At 41.2% G+C, this 17267-nt stretch overlaps 1 protein-coding gene across 5 annotated transcripts in view; it reads right to left on the bottom strand.

Moving 5' to 3' along the window:
- Positions 1–17267, bottom strand: part of THSD7A (thrombospondin type 1 domain containing 7A) — a 268112-nt gene that overhangs the window by 64981 nt on the left and 185864 nt on the right. For all 5 annotated transcript variants that reach the window (XM_081164264.1, XM_081164266.1, XM_081164267.1 and 2 more), the window contains 4 exons: positions 15925–16159; positions 14314–14429; positions 9074–9206; positions 4483–4586 (listed from right to left, as the gene is read on the bottom strand). In XM_081164264.1, coding sequence (XP_081020390.1) covers positions 4483–4586; positions 9074–9206; positions 14314–14429; positions 15925–16159 — 588 coding nt within the window. The remainder of the gene's footprint in view (positions 1–4482; positions 4587–9073; positions 9207–14313; positions 14430–15924; positions 16160–17267) is intronic.

The raw sequence follows: 17267 nt of genomic DNA, 5'->3' as shown, positions 1-17267 counted from the left end.
GATGATGTTTAATGAGGAGGGAATTGCAAAACTGTGGTGCCACTGCTGAAAAGGCTATTCTCCTGTTCCTGCCTGCCTAGCACCACATTTCATTTCAGGGAATAGTAGTAGTAGTAGTAGTAGTAGTAGTAGTAGTAGTAATATCAGCAGCTCACCCTGTTTTAATTGAGAGCTGGTTCCTAGGTTCTCTTTCCCTGTTCATGTCTTTAAGATGCATGTAGGAAAATGGGAAGGCGGGAAGAGGAAACTATCCATCTTTGCGATTTCAGAACCGTCAAATGTGTATGTGACACACAGAGCACAGGGGACCAGCTTTGAAAATCTCGGATCTTTTTCATTTGTCATCTATAGCATCATGACTTACATGGCACCAGGCAATTGGTATCTGGCCCATTTTCTACTCTGACAGCCAGCAGCTACCCAGAGTCTCGGGTAGAGATCTTTCGTACAGTGGCAGACTTTGTGCTTTCAAATCTCAGAGGTGCAATGCCAAAACTCAGCACCCTCTGCCCTAGCTTTCTGTGGTTCGTCATAGCTGCAGTGCCCCCTCTTGGCACCCAGTTGTGCTCCCCTAAATCCACCTCTGTTTCTCATCATCCTGTTGTTACCTGATTCTTTTAACTGCAGATGCCAGAGATTGAACCTGGAACCATCTGCATGCGGACCATCTGTTCTGCTACTGACGCACGTTCTCACACAACAAGTTTCACTGCCATCTGATTGTTTGGCAGGCAGAGAAGTGCATGAAATGCACCTTCTGAACAAGGCCACCATACAACCAGCCAGCCTGCTATACCTTGTGTCAGAAAATGTGCCAAGCATATCGTCCCATGGGAATCTGGCGTAAAACGATCACAGAAACATGTATGCCCCTTAAGAAATCACCTTAGTGAAAAGAAAAGGCTTTGGATAAGATAGATGCATTTTAATGGGCTACAGAGCACAAATTATTAGAAGAGGAAAGGTGGTCTGGTTACGCAGCAGACCACAGTCTCCCCTGAAATTCTATATTCACTGCACATCCTAATACAATTTAAGTTGCATGCTCCTTCAGCCAAGTCCACATGCTTTATTTACATGGTGAAAATGGCACCTGGGACCAGAAATCAGTCTCTTATCATGCTGTGGCAGACTAATAATTAATCACACCCACTCCCATCAAATTGATTACAGACATTAGCAGTGAGAACACCAAATGTGATTATTCTGAATTAAACACAAATAATTGTAAAATGTTTCCATAAAGAACAAGGATGCAGTTGCCAGAAAAAATTTAATTTAACATGGGTTCACTTAACATACGTTTCCCTATTGAACATTTAGGGTCTCCCAGAAGAGTGGTATGAAATAAACTGTGCTTCAAATTTTGTAGACAAAAGACCTTGATATAATTGGGGCTGATAGCATAGCTTGAACTACACCACAAGGGGCCATAAGCTGATAAATTATTATTGTGGGGATAATTAAATACAAAGTCTGCTTTGTGTATGCAAATGAGGGCCATTTTGGTACTTAAAAAAAAAACTTTAAGTGCACAGGTCAAACACTGCCAAATCATACTGTGTCTCAAATAAGGATCTTTCCAGCTTACCATGAAATATTATATGCCTTTAACTCTTTGTGATGGGCCATGCTGTCTGATTGCAGCCATATATAAATAATTTCATTCATTACCTCTATCAATCTCTCTTATGTTCAACGGCAATACTTTATGAGTCCATTGTTCCTTTCACTGCACACATCTACTCTTGCAAAAACATGCCAGGCAAAAGTGGACAAAGCACTATGCAAAGTTTACCTTCGTACAATAAGTACGTTCTACCCACGCTGACACATCCTTCTCTATCCTCCTTCCAAGCAGCCAAGAGACATTATCAGTGCTGTACCAACACAATTTGTTCATGTTTATCACCGCAGGGGAGAGATCAAAAATGGGCCTTCACAACTCATGCACTCCCAAACTTTCAACTCTGGGTACAAGAGAGAGATGGGAACTTCACCCTTTCCTCAACAACCATTCCCCAACACTACTCCACCAACCGCATTGTCTCCAAGCCAGGCATAGGCAAACTTGGCCCTCCAGATGTTTTGGGACTACAATTCCCATCATTCTGGACCACTGGTCCTGTTAGCTAGGAATGATGGGAGTTGTAGTCCCAAAACATCTGTAGGGGCCAAGTTTGCCTATGCTAGCTCCAAGCTTTATTCTGGACCCATGTTTCTGTTGCAGACACAGATCTAGCCTGGATTGGGGTGCAAGGAGAGAAAGCTGGTATGGTGGAGTTATGAAGGAAAGCCATCACACAAAACTGTATTCCTCCCCCAAAGTTGCCATTGCAAATCGTGGTCCCCTGGGCTCAATTTTCATTGCAAAAGCAGGGGCCTGGCTTTAAAAATACAGGGCTGAGAAAGAACATGTAGCTTTGCCCCCTCAGGCTTCACACTTTCTTCGAACTGACAGTTTCCCCAACCAAATAATAGCTTCTCTTCTCTGTATGTAATACTCTCCCAAGAGCAAACAGGAAATACGGTGCAGAGACAGCTGCATAGGTTTTCAGAAATATATGTTAAAATTCTAAATGTTCAGGACGAGAGTAAGGCAGATTAGCACTAGCTTTTCACTGCTCCGAGAGAGTAAAAATATTTTAATTCAAGTGAAATGACCTTTTGCGCTCAAACCTCTGTGTTGGGTCATTACGTAAGAAATGAAACAGGAGAGGCTCTGGCACAATTGTCATTCCTCCACCCTAGAGAGGTTCTTGACCAAAATAGCAAGGCTTTTGTAGGTCAGGCATGAAATGTTGTAGAGTCGCTGTGTCAAGGGAGAGCTAAGCATGCTCTACACAGCATTGTACTTCGTTTCCACTGTGATTTTTCCGACCGTCTCTTACAAGAAAACCAAACATCAGTCTATTTATTTCTTCTTCTTGAGAAGATCTGTGGCTTTAGAGACGTAAGATTTAAAAGTTAGCTAAGCCTTTTGAAAAAGGTCAGAATCCGGGTAAGAGCTCTCGCTCACGCAATTTCATTTTTAGTCCAAATTTTCATGCTGCGCTTCTTAACAGTGCTTCTTGAGCCTCCATTATCAAGGCTTTTTTCCTTTTTTTTAGAAATTTCCCTCGCCTGATTGCAGATGCACAGTGCTTTCCCACAATATGGTGATCGTCTTTAAATAACAATCTTTGGCATGGGGTAAAATTTGTTTTATTTTGCTGTTTCTATGCTCAGCTATATAAATAGGAGAAAGGGGGAGGAAACAGTTGATTAAAAAATAAAATAAAGACATGCTCTTGCTGACAAAAAGCCAAAGAAAATTGGCCCCAGTCTAAAGTTGTGACATGTTCATTTTACACAGGCGTGATTTGCAATAAAAGCTCAATTACACAGGACAGCTAGAATCAAAGTTGTCTTGGAGGAGGACTCCTTCTGCTAAATTTCTGATTCATGATGGCACTTTTGCAGCCACACAAGCTCAGTGTGTGTTAAAAAAGCTGAAAAAGGCTAATATATTAGGCATGGGTTTGTTCTAATAATGTCTGTGAGCTGACAAGTGCAGCCTCTTCCATATGTGTTTTACCCATTGCTGCTCTTGTGCATCTTTATTTCATTTCCAGTTTGTCCATGATAAACAGCGCCATAGCCAAATATACACGGCTGAGGTATGCTCATCCCATGTCACCATCAGCACTATAGTAGCTATGGTGCTAACCCAGCAAAGTGGGGCAAATGCCAAGGTTGACCGCTTGCCAGTGGCAGCAGCACAGGTCTGCATTCATAAAATTCAAAACATTGCATTGTTTATTTTCCTTTCTTTGGAAAACCCAGAGCAAATTGGTTAAAATATATACACATTTGTAAAACCGACATATATTGGACAGGGCACAGTATTCAAAATGTCCACTTTTTCTTTTCTTTTTTTAAGGTGTGTACACATAACCCTGATTATCTTTCTCAGACAATATGGATGAATCCCAGCTTCTTAGAAGAGCAAGGATGAAAAGAACTGCAGGATAAGAATCTGTGCATATCACATTTACACAATAGACAATACTTCACTTGCAGTGAAATTATGATGATTAATTTTATTTCAATTTATATCCTGCTCTTCCTCCTAAAGGAGCTCAGGCAGAGGACACAACAATATCAAATGTTCTAAAAACTTTATCTCAAGTCAGTGATTTCAGATGTTAATTATTTGAGTAACTCCAATACCTTTCACACAATATCATGTTAATAACTCCAGTTCAACAGTTCTGTGAAGACAAGACACCCTGGGGTACCTCCCTGGTTTTCAACAACTTCATGCTAATACCTGATTTGTTACTGCTGTTGATTTTACAAAGTCTAAAAACCCTTAGGGCTTGCAGCGGGCAGGGGTGTCAGGAATCCACATGAGGGTGTGATAGAGCACAATGATAATCTATTGTGATAATTAACTGTGTTAGTGATTGATAGCATAAATTACAGTGACAATTTTCTAACCTCTTGCTTGTAGACCGGGCCCACATGTCTCCTGAGCACCGGGGCTGCCTTGACGAACATTCCATGGTGCGAGTTGACACCTGCGCCATTTATGCGTCTTCCATCTATAGCAGAAAAATACCGTGTGAATGCAAGCCATTTGTCAGAGCTTTAGATGAGTAAATGTGCAAATAGCACAATATTAAGACCAATCCGTTCTCCTCCTTGCCACCTTCTGTCCCCTCAATTTTCTTCGCTCTAAAATTGCTGTTCCCTTAACTAAAAGTTGAGGGTAATCTACATATTTTTAGCTGCCGCTTGTACTCATATCTGAAGAAATATACTTCAAAGACCATTTTCTTGCAGGTGACACCTACAACAAAATATTTGCATTACCAATGTTTATAAACCTGCTCTATGTCCTAGACTAGACAAACAAGTGATGCAAAAAAGGTTAGAAAGCATTCCTATCCTCACATGTGGCTAAATAATCTTCCATATATATTTTTTAAAAATAATCCCTGTACAAAACAATATGGGCAACCTTCCATGTCCACCGCTGATGTCACTGAGTCACAACACCCATCAACCCCAGCAAGCTTGGCCAATGGCTAGGGATTGTGGTATTTGTAGTTCAGTCTGCCATATAAACTGCTTGGTTATAGACCAAATTTTCTACTCTTTCGTATATGCTTAACAAAGCATATACTGATCAATTTTGGCTCCCAGCTACATCTACCTGTGGGCATATGTTACGGTATGTTTAGGAAAGGGGCACAGCTCAGTAGTAGAGCATTTGCCTTTCTTACCAAAGGTGCTAGGTTCAATCCCTGGCATCTCCTGTTAAAGCTGGGAGTCAGTCCTACCTGAATCAGTATAAGACAACTTCCTATGTTCCCATATCATGGATGCATGTAGAAATGTAACATGTAAATCAAATCTGGGACACTAGTTCTCAGTGAGGTACTAAAGTTTACAAAGCAAACTTACATCTGGGTTGTGCTTCTTCAGACTGTGGTTGGAGACAATCACAGCCTTCTATGTGACATATCATTTTGTTCACCTTTTTAAAATCCAGAATATTACTTTTTATAATATTTTAAAATCCAGAATATTACTTTTTGCAGTCTGAAACGTTCAGCCCAGGTTTATCACCTCCCTTAGATTTTGGAAGAAACAAGCAACATTTTCGTCACTGGTCATGCATTATCAGTGCTATTTAAGCCACAAATTCCCGGAAACCTTTAGTAATTCTGTCGGCAGGACGAGTGCTGCATAACCCACTTTGGAATTTCAGTTGAGTTGTGCAGAACTGCATCAGATAAAATATGTGCTTCTAGGCTATTTTTGACGCCCTAAATTTGCTTTAGTGAAAAAGCCTTTCTACTGTGCTTCTCTATGGAGGTCATTTTAATTATAGGGTTTTGCTTTTCTAAAAGTTCTTCCACATATTGACTTGGAAAATGCAGGTCCAGTTCAATATGAATTCACTGTCACTGAATAACAAAATGGAAGGGAAGCCACAGTTAAATAACCAAAATGAAGTCTTACAGAATTATTTAGGCACCTGTTCTACTCAATAATTTATTGCCTTCTGTATATTTATTCAAATACCTATGGGTACCTGACTCATAAATATACATTTCACACGAAAGGGCTACTCATAACTATATGCTTGGTGCTGCTCAACAGCTTTAACAAAAAAAAGACAGGTCATCATTCCAAGTTCCTGTATTTAAAGCATGTCTGGAATTATCCAGAGTATCCACCATTTCCAACATATTTTCACATCAAATTTAAGACATAATACATAGGGCTTTTCACAGTGCAGTATCTATACAGAGAGAACCACTGTATATAGATATTGCACCATGAAAAGTCCTTTGTATTATTTTCCATATTGGATATTCGCCGTCTTGTTCCATCAGCCATTCCAATAGACTTGAATTGTTTGGAGTGAAATGATTATGGGCATGGCTGCTATAATTTGGTTGCTTCAGTAACAAGCACTGATGGTCTAGCTAGAAGTAGCTAAGCCTGCTCTACAAAAAATAAATGTGACTTGCTTTTTATATACTTGTTCTTGAACCGAAACAAGAGTCAAGTAATTCTCTTTCGTATAGTTTGCACTGCTAACCAAATAGGAAATAAACTACTGTTCATGTTTAGTGTGTCTGCACAAAACAAAATGAAGAACTTTACTGCTGAAGTTACTGCTAGAGTAAACCGCCATAAGTTTAGAATAAACCTAGGAAACAATAATGGCAAGAGAAAATAAATTATCCCCAACATTTGGAGTGTATTTTTGGCCGCCTCAAGTCCTGCAATTACATTCTCAAGGAACCATCAAATAGATATTCTACAATCTCCTAATGGATTTTAAGTGTATGTCTCTGGTAGAGGACCAAGGTAACCCCATGCTTTAATAACCTTTATTTATATTGCACTGTCAAGTAAAATCACAGGAAGGACATTTCAACAGGGACAGGTGGATAGAGGAATTGGATCAGAGTGAGGACTTCTCCACCCTGGTCTGCCACCCAGGCTCTACCCCTCAGCTTGCCCCTGATAGGCTAATTTCAAACTTCAAGATGGCGGCCGGCTGGGGAGGCATTCCAAAGGCCAGCCACCATGGCAAAGTCATTTCGCTCCCTTGATGTTTGAGGGGCTGCTACACTGGGCCACAACCGCCACCTACTTCCAGACCAGATAAGCGGCCACTTTCTGAACAGGAGCTTCCATGTGCTGTGAGACATTGGGAATGAACTGAGAGAAGATCTGCAGGGAGGAGGACTGCCACAAGAGGTTGCCATCTAATGAGTGTAAGTTAACTGTACTGAACCTTCGTGGAATACCTTGTGAAATGGAGATGATTCTGTTTTGCCTTGTACACTACTATTTTTATTTCTGTATTCATTTCTATTCTCTCTCCTGTTCAGCTTTAAGACTGAATTAGTGCATTTGCACTGTTTTATATAGTGTCATATGGACTGGTTTTTTAAAATGGTGTATTGACATATTTACTTTGGCTAGCGTCCAACTAAGTCATATTAAAAGCACACCCACTGAAATTAATGTATCTAAATTCATCATATCCACTATTTTCAATGGGTCTACTCTAAGACGTTGGTTACAACCCATTATGATTATTTGCACTTGTTCTTGTTATGGCTTGCACCCAATGCTAGTCCTGCTCAGAGCAGACCGACTGAAATAAATGGACATCACAAACGTGGCTCCATTAATTCCAGTGGATCTGCTTTGAGGAATACTTAGCTGCACAAAACCCTAAATTTTCTGAATGGCTATTGCTGTCCATTCGATTTGTTGTGACCTGTTTCAGACACAATGTTGTAAGAAAGTAGCATACGAATAAACTGATGGCGATAACTTGTTGTTAACTGCCTCCAAGTGACCTATGACACATTTACATCACAATATAAACACATTTACACAAGAAACACAAGAAACTCATTACAAAAAGCACACAATGCAATGATGATGGCAAATCCCATTTGGAACTCAAAGCTGCCAAGGAAATGGGCACTTGCTCAGCAAATTTGAATGGGACATGCTTCCACTTTCAGTATGGAACTCCCTCATAAAAGATAATGTGGTGTGAGGTAACATATTGCCTTCAGCTGTGTACTGGACCTGCATCGCCTATATATGTCATGAAGATGGATGGATTGTGTGCATACGCCCAGCACAACAGAAAGACCAGAATTAGATGAACCATTCTTCATAAACAAATTCTCCTTATATTCTATCTGGGTGTCACTACCGCTATTCTCTTAACCTTCTCTCTGTGGGAAAGCCACAGGAAATAGCCACTACTATTTCAATGACAGTGGAAATCACTAATAACACCATCACCTGATTTGGTCATGGATTTTATTTCCAGCCCCCAAAGTGAAAACGTTCCTCTGGCTCCAAGATTGGCCATCACGATATTTACACCGCATTAAAAAGATGTCTGACCTATCATCCTTATTCTATGAGTGATATTATCAGACACAATGGGATGAATTCACCAACGGTTTGCAAATGAGGTAATCGTGGCATTTGAAAGCAGTCAGAGCATGTTACTGTCTGAACAAGCCATTTTTGTATTGCTAAATTAAGATGACAAATTGCCTGTGAAACTCAGGCAATATCCCATTATGGGGAGAAGGAATTAATGCCAAAGCTCAGAAAGCTCCTTTGTGGCTTGGCTGCTTTCTGCTAATGTTTTGCTACAAAGATAGCAACAGCCACCTCCACCTGTCAGAGACTCTGCCCACAAGAGACCTAGATGGCGTAGTGTTGTTATGGTTCCACACATTCTCCCAAAGAACCCAAATAGCATTGATAATGCTAATAATGCTTGCTAAATATTACTTACGCAACACACATAGTAATCTTTACAATGCCTCTGTAAAAATAGGCCAATTTTTTCGCTGAAACGTAATATACAAAAACTGGAAGTAGGAAGCTCTGGAGTACAAAACATTTGAAGTAGATTCCTCATAGAAGAAGACAAATTCCCTCCCTTCCTGAATACATACAAATCTCACAAAAAGAAGTTATTTTTTGACAGAAACTCTACACTGATAAAAGTTAAGAGCATCACCTGAAAAACAAGCAGACAGGAGGAGCTTCACAATCTTTTTCTTCATACAAAGTATCTGGGCAGTCTCGGCCACCATTCGCAGGGAGTTGCAAGATCACTCGATGCCGAGATTGTTTTGTCACTTTCATATCCCCTGTAAATGAACATACAGTGCACTTTACTCTCCTCACACCACACACACAAGTTGAACAATCATGCTGAGATCACAGTAAATAGCTGCATAAATACACTGTATAGAATAGATTAGGTAAAGGTAAATTTACCCCAACCGTTAGGTCCAGTCGCGGACGACTCTGGGGTTGCGGCACTCATCTTGCTCTATAGGCTGAGGGAGCCGGTGTTTGACCGCAGACAGCTTCCGGGTCATGTAGCCAGAATGACTAAGCTGCTTCTGGTGAACCAGAGCAGAGCACAGAAACACCATTTACCTTCCCGCCAGAGCGGTACCTATTTATCTACTTGCACTTTGACGTGATTTTGAACTGCTAGGTGGGCAGGAGCTGGGACCGAGCAACGGGAGCTCACCCCGTCACGGGGATTCGAACCACCAACCTTCCGATCGGCAAGCCCTAGGCTTTGTGGTTTAGACCACAGTGCCACCTGCGTAAATACACTGTATGGAATAGATTAGCACCTGGTTAAAACCTTCAAGCTTTCTGCCGTGTACATGAAGAGGAATATAGCGTCTTGAAATGTATTTGTACATACATGAAAGTTTGGCGAATTAAGGCAATCTCAATATAGTGGTGGCATCAATGTATTTTCCTCAGAGCTCAAAAATTCTAAATGCATCTTCAAAAAATTCAGACATGCAAGCTTTTTCGAAGGATTTGTAATATAAAAGCAACACAAACTGAAATATCAGCCAACTACTGAATCAATAGTACAGTCCTATATAACAACCAAAAATATATGGATGCCGTAAGACTTTTCTTCTTCATCTCAGTGTAGATGGACTTTCCCTTTTCTTCTACTTGATTGTATCTCAGTAAGCTCTTGATCTCACACCCAGTTCATTTGGTGTGTGTGTTATAGTTGTATTATTCCATTTGTTTGTTTGTTGTGTATATATATTCTCTTTATTACATAATTGAAAATCTAATTTAAAAAAACTAATTACTGAATCAATACAATTCTGGCCTTGACAAACCATATAAGTAAGGAATTGAAAAACCCAAATTTGGAACTGGCATATGAATTAGGTACAATTACCGTATCTATTATCTGCTCAGAGTAGAGTAGGAATTGGTTTATTGGATTTTAATATTGTATGATTATATGGTTGTAAACGACCCTGGGACCTTGCAATGAAGGGCAGGTAAGAAAACTCTTAAATAAATAAATATGTTACATTTAGAACAGCAAAATTCATTGCAGCAGCATTAGAAAAGCATTGAAAACTTACTGATTCAAATTAAGGCTGCAATTGTCGCATGTTAGATAGATTTATTTTTCCTCTCCGCTGCTATGTGATTGCAATCTTGAACAAACTGGACTGATTCATTATGTTTACTGGCATGCTATTTCCCCCTCCAGTTTACACATTTTAGTATGTAGGGTTTTTTTCAAAAAAGAAAAAAGAAAGAAGGAAGGAAAGAGCCACACTGCTACCAGAGAACAACAGATGTGCCACACTGTATATTATATTGTATTTGTCCTGTTGAAAGGAGTGTGCTCAGTTTCTCTCCCCCCCCATCATATTAAACCTCCCAGGCTCCACATGCTCTTTATTCCCTCAAAAGGTTACAAGTTTAATCTGTCTAATCCTTTATTAGTTGGGGAATACTCTAATCAGCAACTAGAACAACAGTAAAAGTGACTTTGTATTTGTCTCCGGCCCCCCAACCCCAGCACAGAGCATTAGCTGTGAACTATAAAGAGTATCTTTTCAGGGCAACAATCCCATGCCTTTTGAAAGTAGGTGGCAATGAGTGAGCACCCTACGCCACAGGAGGATTAACACACATGAACGAGGTATTAAATTATTGACTGCAGCTATGATCGTGCATATTAAGATGAATGCTTCCCGCTAAGCTCAAAAAGAGAAAAAGGGATAAGGCAGAAATATCTGGGCAACGTTAAGTCAGTGGGGGGGGGGGATGTTCTGTAACTATAATTACAATGCAGGATGTGGAATTGCTACAGAATGCAGTAAGCATTAAACATCTGGCACTATGTGCTAAAGTAAGATACTTATAATTTGCGTGTAGTTGTTGGTTCAAACCAAAACCTCAAAAGAAACCACTAGCCCCAATTTCTTTTCTTATTCCCATCTTTCAAGAAAATAGGCAAAAGGAAAGCATAAAAGTAAGGAAAGCTTTGCTCAAGCATTTTTTTAATGGCTTATAAGGAGGGCAGAAGCCACCGGCACCTCTGGACCATGTGCCTAAAGTGCAATTCATCAAATACTGCTATATCACCAGTGGCGTAGCGTGGGGGGTGCCAGGGGGGCAAGCCGCACCGGGCGCAACATCTGGGGGGCGCGCGCTCGCTGCCTCCGGAGTCGCCAAAGAGCCTCGGGCGCAGGCTGTAGCAGAGCCGCATGTCTTGCGGAACCGACGAGCTGTGCGCGCGTCCGGGCTGAAGGCGCCCGGCAGGCAGCGGCTCTCAGCGCTCGCCGCGGAGGACGCACCAGGCAGCCCCTCCTCACAGCCCCGCCTCCGCCGCTGCTGCTGCAGCTGCTGGGCTGTTGCATTTTCCTCACCTCTCTGCCCCCCCCCTCCTCCGGGCAAGCGGCGTCGTTTGGGCGGCAGCGCCAGCGGCAACTCGCAGGTTAGGGGTTAGGGGGGGCGCAAATTACGTGCCTTGCCCCGGGTTAGGGGGCGCAAATTACTTGCGTTGCCCCGGGTGCTGACAACTCACGCTACGCCGCTGTATATCACAAACTCTCCGTTCATTTAAATGTGGCCCTCCTAGAAGCTCAAGTCACAAATACATGGTGAGCTCATAGGAAAAATATATAGACCCATTGTTTTAAACTTTTGGACCTACTAATGCAAGAGGCCCCTGTCTGTTGGATTTCTAATCAAAAGGTCAAAAAAGACAAAAGGGACCAACAAAGATATTGCCCAGAACACAGAGAATTAAAGAAAGGCAGAGTAGGGCAGAAAGAAAACAAATTGTGAAAACATTGTTGCAATGATGGCTTTGCACCACACCTGTGCACATCAAAACAGGATGGTTTTGATGGCCAGGCTTATGCCAGAAGGTGAGTGATATGTATGTTTTACATTAATTTTTCCATGTTGTTACTAAGTGCTGTTTTGTACTTCAAGCCCTCAGGCTGGGCAGGTTACAAACAAAGATGCTCTTCAACGTTTATATTGAGCTTCTGGGAGAGGTCATTGGAGGATTTGGGGTACAATATTATCAATATGCAGGTGACACTCAATTCTATTTCTGTGTCATCAAAACAGGCTGTGCAAGTGCTAGACTGCTGTGATATTGACCAATAAAGTCATGCTGAATCCCAGCAAAATCCAGGAATCTAGGAATTGGCTGTGGATCCAGGAACTGGGCAAATTGCGTGCTTTATATGGGGCTGCACTTAGCGGAGGGAGCAGGTACATCGTCTGGAGGGTAATCCACCTTTTTTATTGGAGCTCCAAGTGTCATCAATGATGTGAAGCACCTATGAGTAGCTATGGCTGCTTTGCCAAACCAACCGTTCATAGACTATGATAACCTTGCTACACTAATCCATGTTCTGGTACCTCCTGGCTAAATTACTGTAATGTGCTGTATACAGGACTACCTCTGAAGGTAGTTCAGAAGCTTTATAAGTTAGCACTGGCTATTGCAGAATATAGCAGCAAGTATATTGACTGGCTTAGCTTTTTGGAGGCATGTTACATTGGTTCTCTAGAACCTAAACAGGTTGCTTATATGCTACTAAATCCAATTCAAAGCATTCATGCTAACTTATAAAGCTCTAAACGCCCAAATATATGAAGCAGCATTCCTCTCTGTACCAGTCTGCTCATGTACTGAGATCTACAGGGGAGCCCCTTCTTATGGTGCCTGCATAAAGTGAAGTTCATTCTTCAGTGACATGAGACAGGGCCTTTCTTGTAGTGGCATTTCACTTGCACCTTGCTCCATCCCTGTGTATCTTGGAGGATGGTTTGAGGATGCACCTCCTTTCCCAACATTTTGTGGGATTCTGAGATAAGGTAGCTAGCTCTAAAATTAGAAGCATGCACTTGCTGTATTGCTCAGATGTGATTGTACAAAGTAACCCACTCTGAGATCATATAAGGTAAAGGAAAGCAAAAGGAATGAATAAGATATTATTGAATAAAAAAAAAGAAACCTAACTAAGCATAGCAACCGTTGCACAGAGTAACATACAACAGCTTGATCCAGGCGATCCTTAAATACGTGTGATCTCCTGCTCATTTATGGAGTCCATCTGTGCAGAGACATCTCTGAAGGCTTCATTGTTTGGGAAGTTTGGAAGGCATGAATGCCGGATTAAGGGACAGGGGTATCCCACGCCTGCCAATGATATTTTGCTCTCTCTCCTTCTGCCCACAGTTCTACAGAGGTCATTAGGGTTCTCCTGCTATGTATGCTATCAGCACTATTTCTTTCCTCACAGTAAGCAAGAGCAGGGGTTTTTCCCAGCTGGAACTTGCTGGAACTCAGTTCTAGCATCTATCAGGTGGGCGCCATTGCCATTATGAGAGAACAAGGATTCATGTTGATTTTTCTTTTTCTAGAAAAATAGCACTGGGCAAGAGGGCTATTCCTCCCATATCATGTGATAAAGGAACTGTAAAGAGTCCAATGCAGCAAATAGGAGAAAGGTAGTCTTGGTAGAGGCCCCACCACAAGGTGGAGGCCTCAATTTGCCTTGGGCCCAAATCTATATTTAAATATTTGTAATCCAAATCTGATGAGCACCACACAGTAACCATGGTGAATCGAGCTTCTGTTCAATAAACATTGGTGACTGAGTGGACACAATTCAGAGGAGATTGAAATTGTTTTGTGTCTCACTGAAATCTTCCAAGGTGGAAACTTCATTACAGTATGGTACAGGGACAAAAGCCATTCACTCAACATTTTTGAATATTCACCCAAGTTTTTAAACAAGGGTTACATTCTGCGGATCGTGCCTAAAGCCAAAATTGTGTATAGTCTAAAAACATTGGATTCAAGGGCGATTGGGTTTGCCAAAGTCCTTCTTCCCCAGACGCCTGCCCCCTTCCCACCCTCTTTTTGGTTTTTACAATTACCTTCTTGACATGATGAAGGGCATGGTGTCCAATCGCTGTAAGGTGTCACAATGCAGTCTTTCCTACAGGGTAGCAAGCAAGGTCTAACGGTCTCAGGACGAAGGCTTTCAGGACACCTAAAATGGGCAGTGACAAAGGATAGGACAAAGGATAGAATGAAAAGTAAGTGGTAGGCCACATTAAATGCAGGGACCCAATCAAGAAGGAGTTCAGGAGAACCAGTATTGGGGGAATGGCCCATATACACTGTTCATTTCCCCCACTTTGACCTTCCCTTACAGATTACCTTCTTTGCATCCCAACAGGGTGTCTTTCCACTGAAAGCCACAAGGGCTGAATGATGACAAGAGAGCTAGTCCACCTGATTTTCAGTTATCACAGGGAGGTACCAAAGGAATTCTGCTCCCTATGTATATTTTAGCAATACTAAAGTTGTATAATTTGTCATATCACCAAACCTATCACATAACTGAGTGTGGGTGATTCCTTGTTCTGTGATGACCAGGAGCTTGGATGAAATTATATGTGTGCATGTGTACACACACACAAACAAACACACACGAACTAGCTATGCCATGGTAGAAATTTTTTATCTGAAATCAGAACTCTTCTTCTTTTTTTGTGCATGATTAGGAAGAGGAATCCACATCTAATCAGCTCCTGGGAAACACATGACACCCTCACCATCCAGGAGGTGAGCTGCAATTTCACCATGTGTCACTGATTATCAAAACTTTGAACAAAATTTACATCATATTGTGGATCTATTGTCTTGTCCCTACCACAGCTGGTCATCTGACCATGCTTTAATGACCCATATTATTTATTTAATATATTTATTAGCCACTTTTTTCCAGAAAGGTGAACTCAAAGAAAAACAAAAACATTAAAAGCAAGTGTAAAAACATCCTAAAATGCTCACCAATAACATATAAATAAAAAGGCTTGGTCATTCAATGTCGATGCCTGATTTCATCTAGTTTATACATTTGCATTTAGTTGCTATCTTGCCTTTAAAGCAAGCTACTGAGATTATAGCTCTATAGCTATATCCGTCCATTCTCTCCTCTATTTATGGCTTTCCACCTTATTCAAGGTCAAATTGAACTGAAGTAATATAAGCGGAAGTCTGTTACTTTGAAAGTTACGCCAATAATATTGATCTTGTCATATCACAATAATCCTTCCTATTAAGAAGAGTTTAAAACATGGTTCTCATTTACACTTTCACGTACATCTCCTCCTATTTAAAAACTTATTAAGTAGATTAACATGGTGGTTCAAGGGATCAAGCAACATATTTCTTTTTGCTTCACAAGATTGTACTCCTTATATACCATCACTAACTTATTATTTGCATTATTCAAACAGCAAAATGTAAACATTATGATCTGTTGTGCAAATTTGGAAACAAAGAACAATTCTGAGAGACGCTGTGATTGCATGAGCTGGAACTCAATTGTTACATTCATTTTTATTATAAATTCAGACAAAACACATTTTAGTAGGCTATGTTATAATGGAGCTACACAAAGAAAAAGTGAAAAGAGCAAATAATTAGGAGGTTTGGCCAATCAAGGTTTTGAGTACCAGAATTTCTATTATATTTACTTTTTGGGTCCAACTTGTCCCACGTTGACCCTCAAACAGATGACTTTCCTTGTTTGCATCCCAACAGCACAGGTGGCCTCTCCATTCCAGCCTGCAGAAGAATTGAATGCCGACACAGAGACATCCTCTACACACTGGCCCCAAGGTCCTGTTTGCCAGTGATACACTGTGCATGGATGCTCATTGCAGCTGCGTGTTTCCTGCAGCAAACTGCTGTTTGGGCACTGAAGTCCTCCTGGAAAAAGCAAGCGCACAGTGGCAGGGGAGGAAAATCATTGCAACGATAATTTAGGAAAAACAAGCTCAATAAACAAACTTGGTTTTCACTTCTTTGTTCTCAGGGTATGAAATTTTAATGAAGGCAATGTGTTGATATACAGGGATGAGGATCACAAACTCCCATCATCTCAGGCCACAGTCTAGGCTGGCTGAGGCTGATGGAAGTATCTGGAGGGCAACAGGTTCCTTCCCCTGTACTATGTCATAGTTCTCGCTGTATTAAGCCTACAATTGTTTGGACTGTGATACTTCAGACTGCAGGTAAGGGGCTCTCACATGTCTAAATGCTCCTCAATACAGAAAATAAATCAGCCCTTGCACACAAAGAAAACTAAGGATGAAAGGTTCCAGCCTAGCCTTCTCCCTGAAATCTAGTTTTCTATGGGCAGGAGTTAGTTTTTAATAGAGAACATTCAATCATGTGGGCCCTCACCTACAGTCTGAATGACACGACCCAAATAAAGGTTTACCCCTTCAAAACTAGTCTAGGCCTAAGACACAGGTTTGGATGTAACTTATCTTGTCTTATTAATAGGAAATATGCATCATTGTGCTCTCATATTCCACTCCTTCTCTACTGCCCTTCTCACTCAGTGCACAATTGAAAATGCCAAGAGCAACGAGGAATGATTAAAAGAGCTGGGCATGTTTAGCGTGAAGAACAGAAGGTTAGGGTAAGGCATGGGTAGGATGGTCTTCAGAAATCTGAAGGGCTGTCATAAAGAAGACTGAGAAGATGGCAGGACCAAAACTAGTAGACTGAAATTGCAGGGAAGGAGATTTCAGGTTTACCTTAGGAGCAGCTTTCTCATGGCAAGAGCTGTTCAACAGTGGAATGGACTACCTCAGCAGGTGGTAGGTCATTATTTGCAAAGACTGGGTGGCCATCTATTGGGGATCTATCAGGATGAACTTTGGCTATTTACAAACAGTAAGTATATGCTGCAACTCAGCAAGTTGGGAAGATGAGAACATATTTACTATTCAGCACTGAACCCCCACCCCTTTAAAGAATTTTACGCCAGCTGGCCAGAGGGCATGCTGGGTTCTTATCCAAAAGCTGC

Source organism: Podarcis bocagei (assembly GCF_964188305.1).
Source record: "Podarcis bocagei genome assembly, chromosome: 12".
In the NCBI taxonomy this organism is placed as follows: domain Eukaryota; kingdom Metazoa; phylum Chordata; class Lepidosauria; order Squamata; family Lacertidae; genus Podarcis; species Podarcis bocagei.
This window is presented reverse-complemented; position numbering and strand designations above follow the sequence as displayed.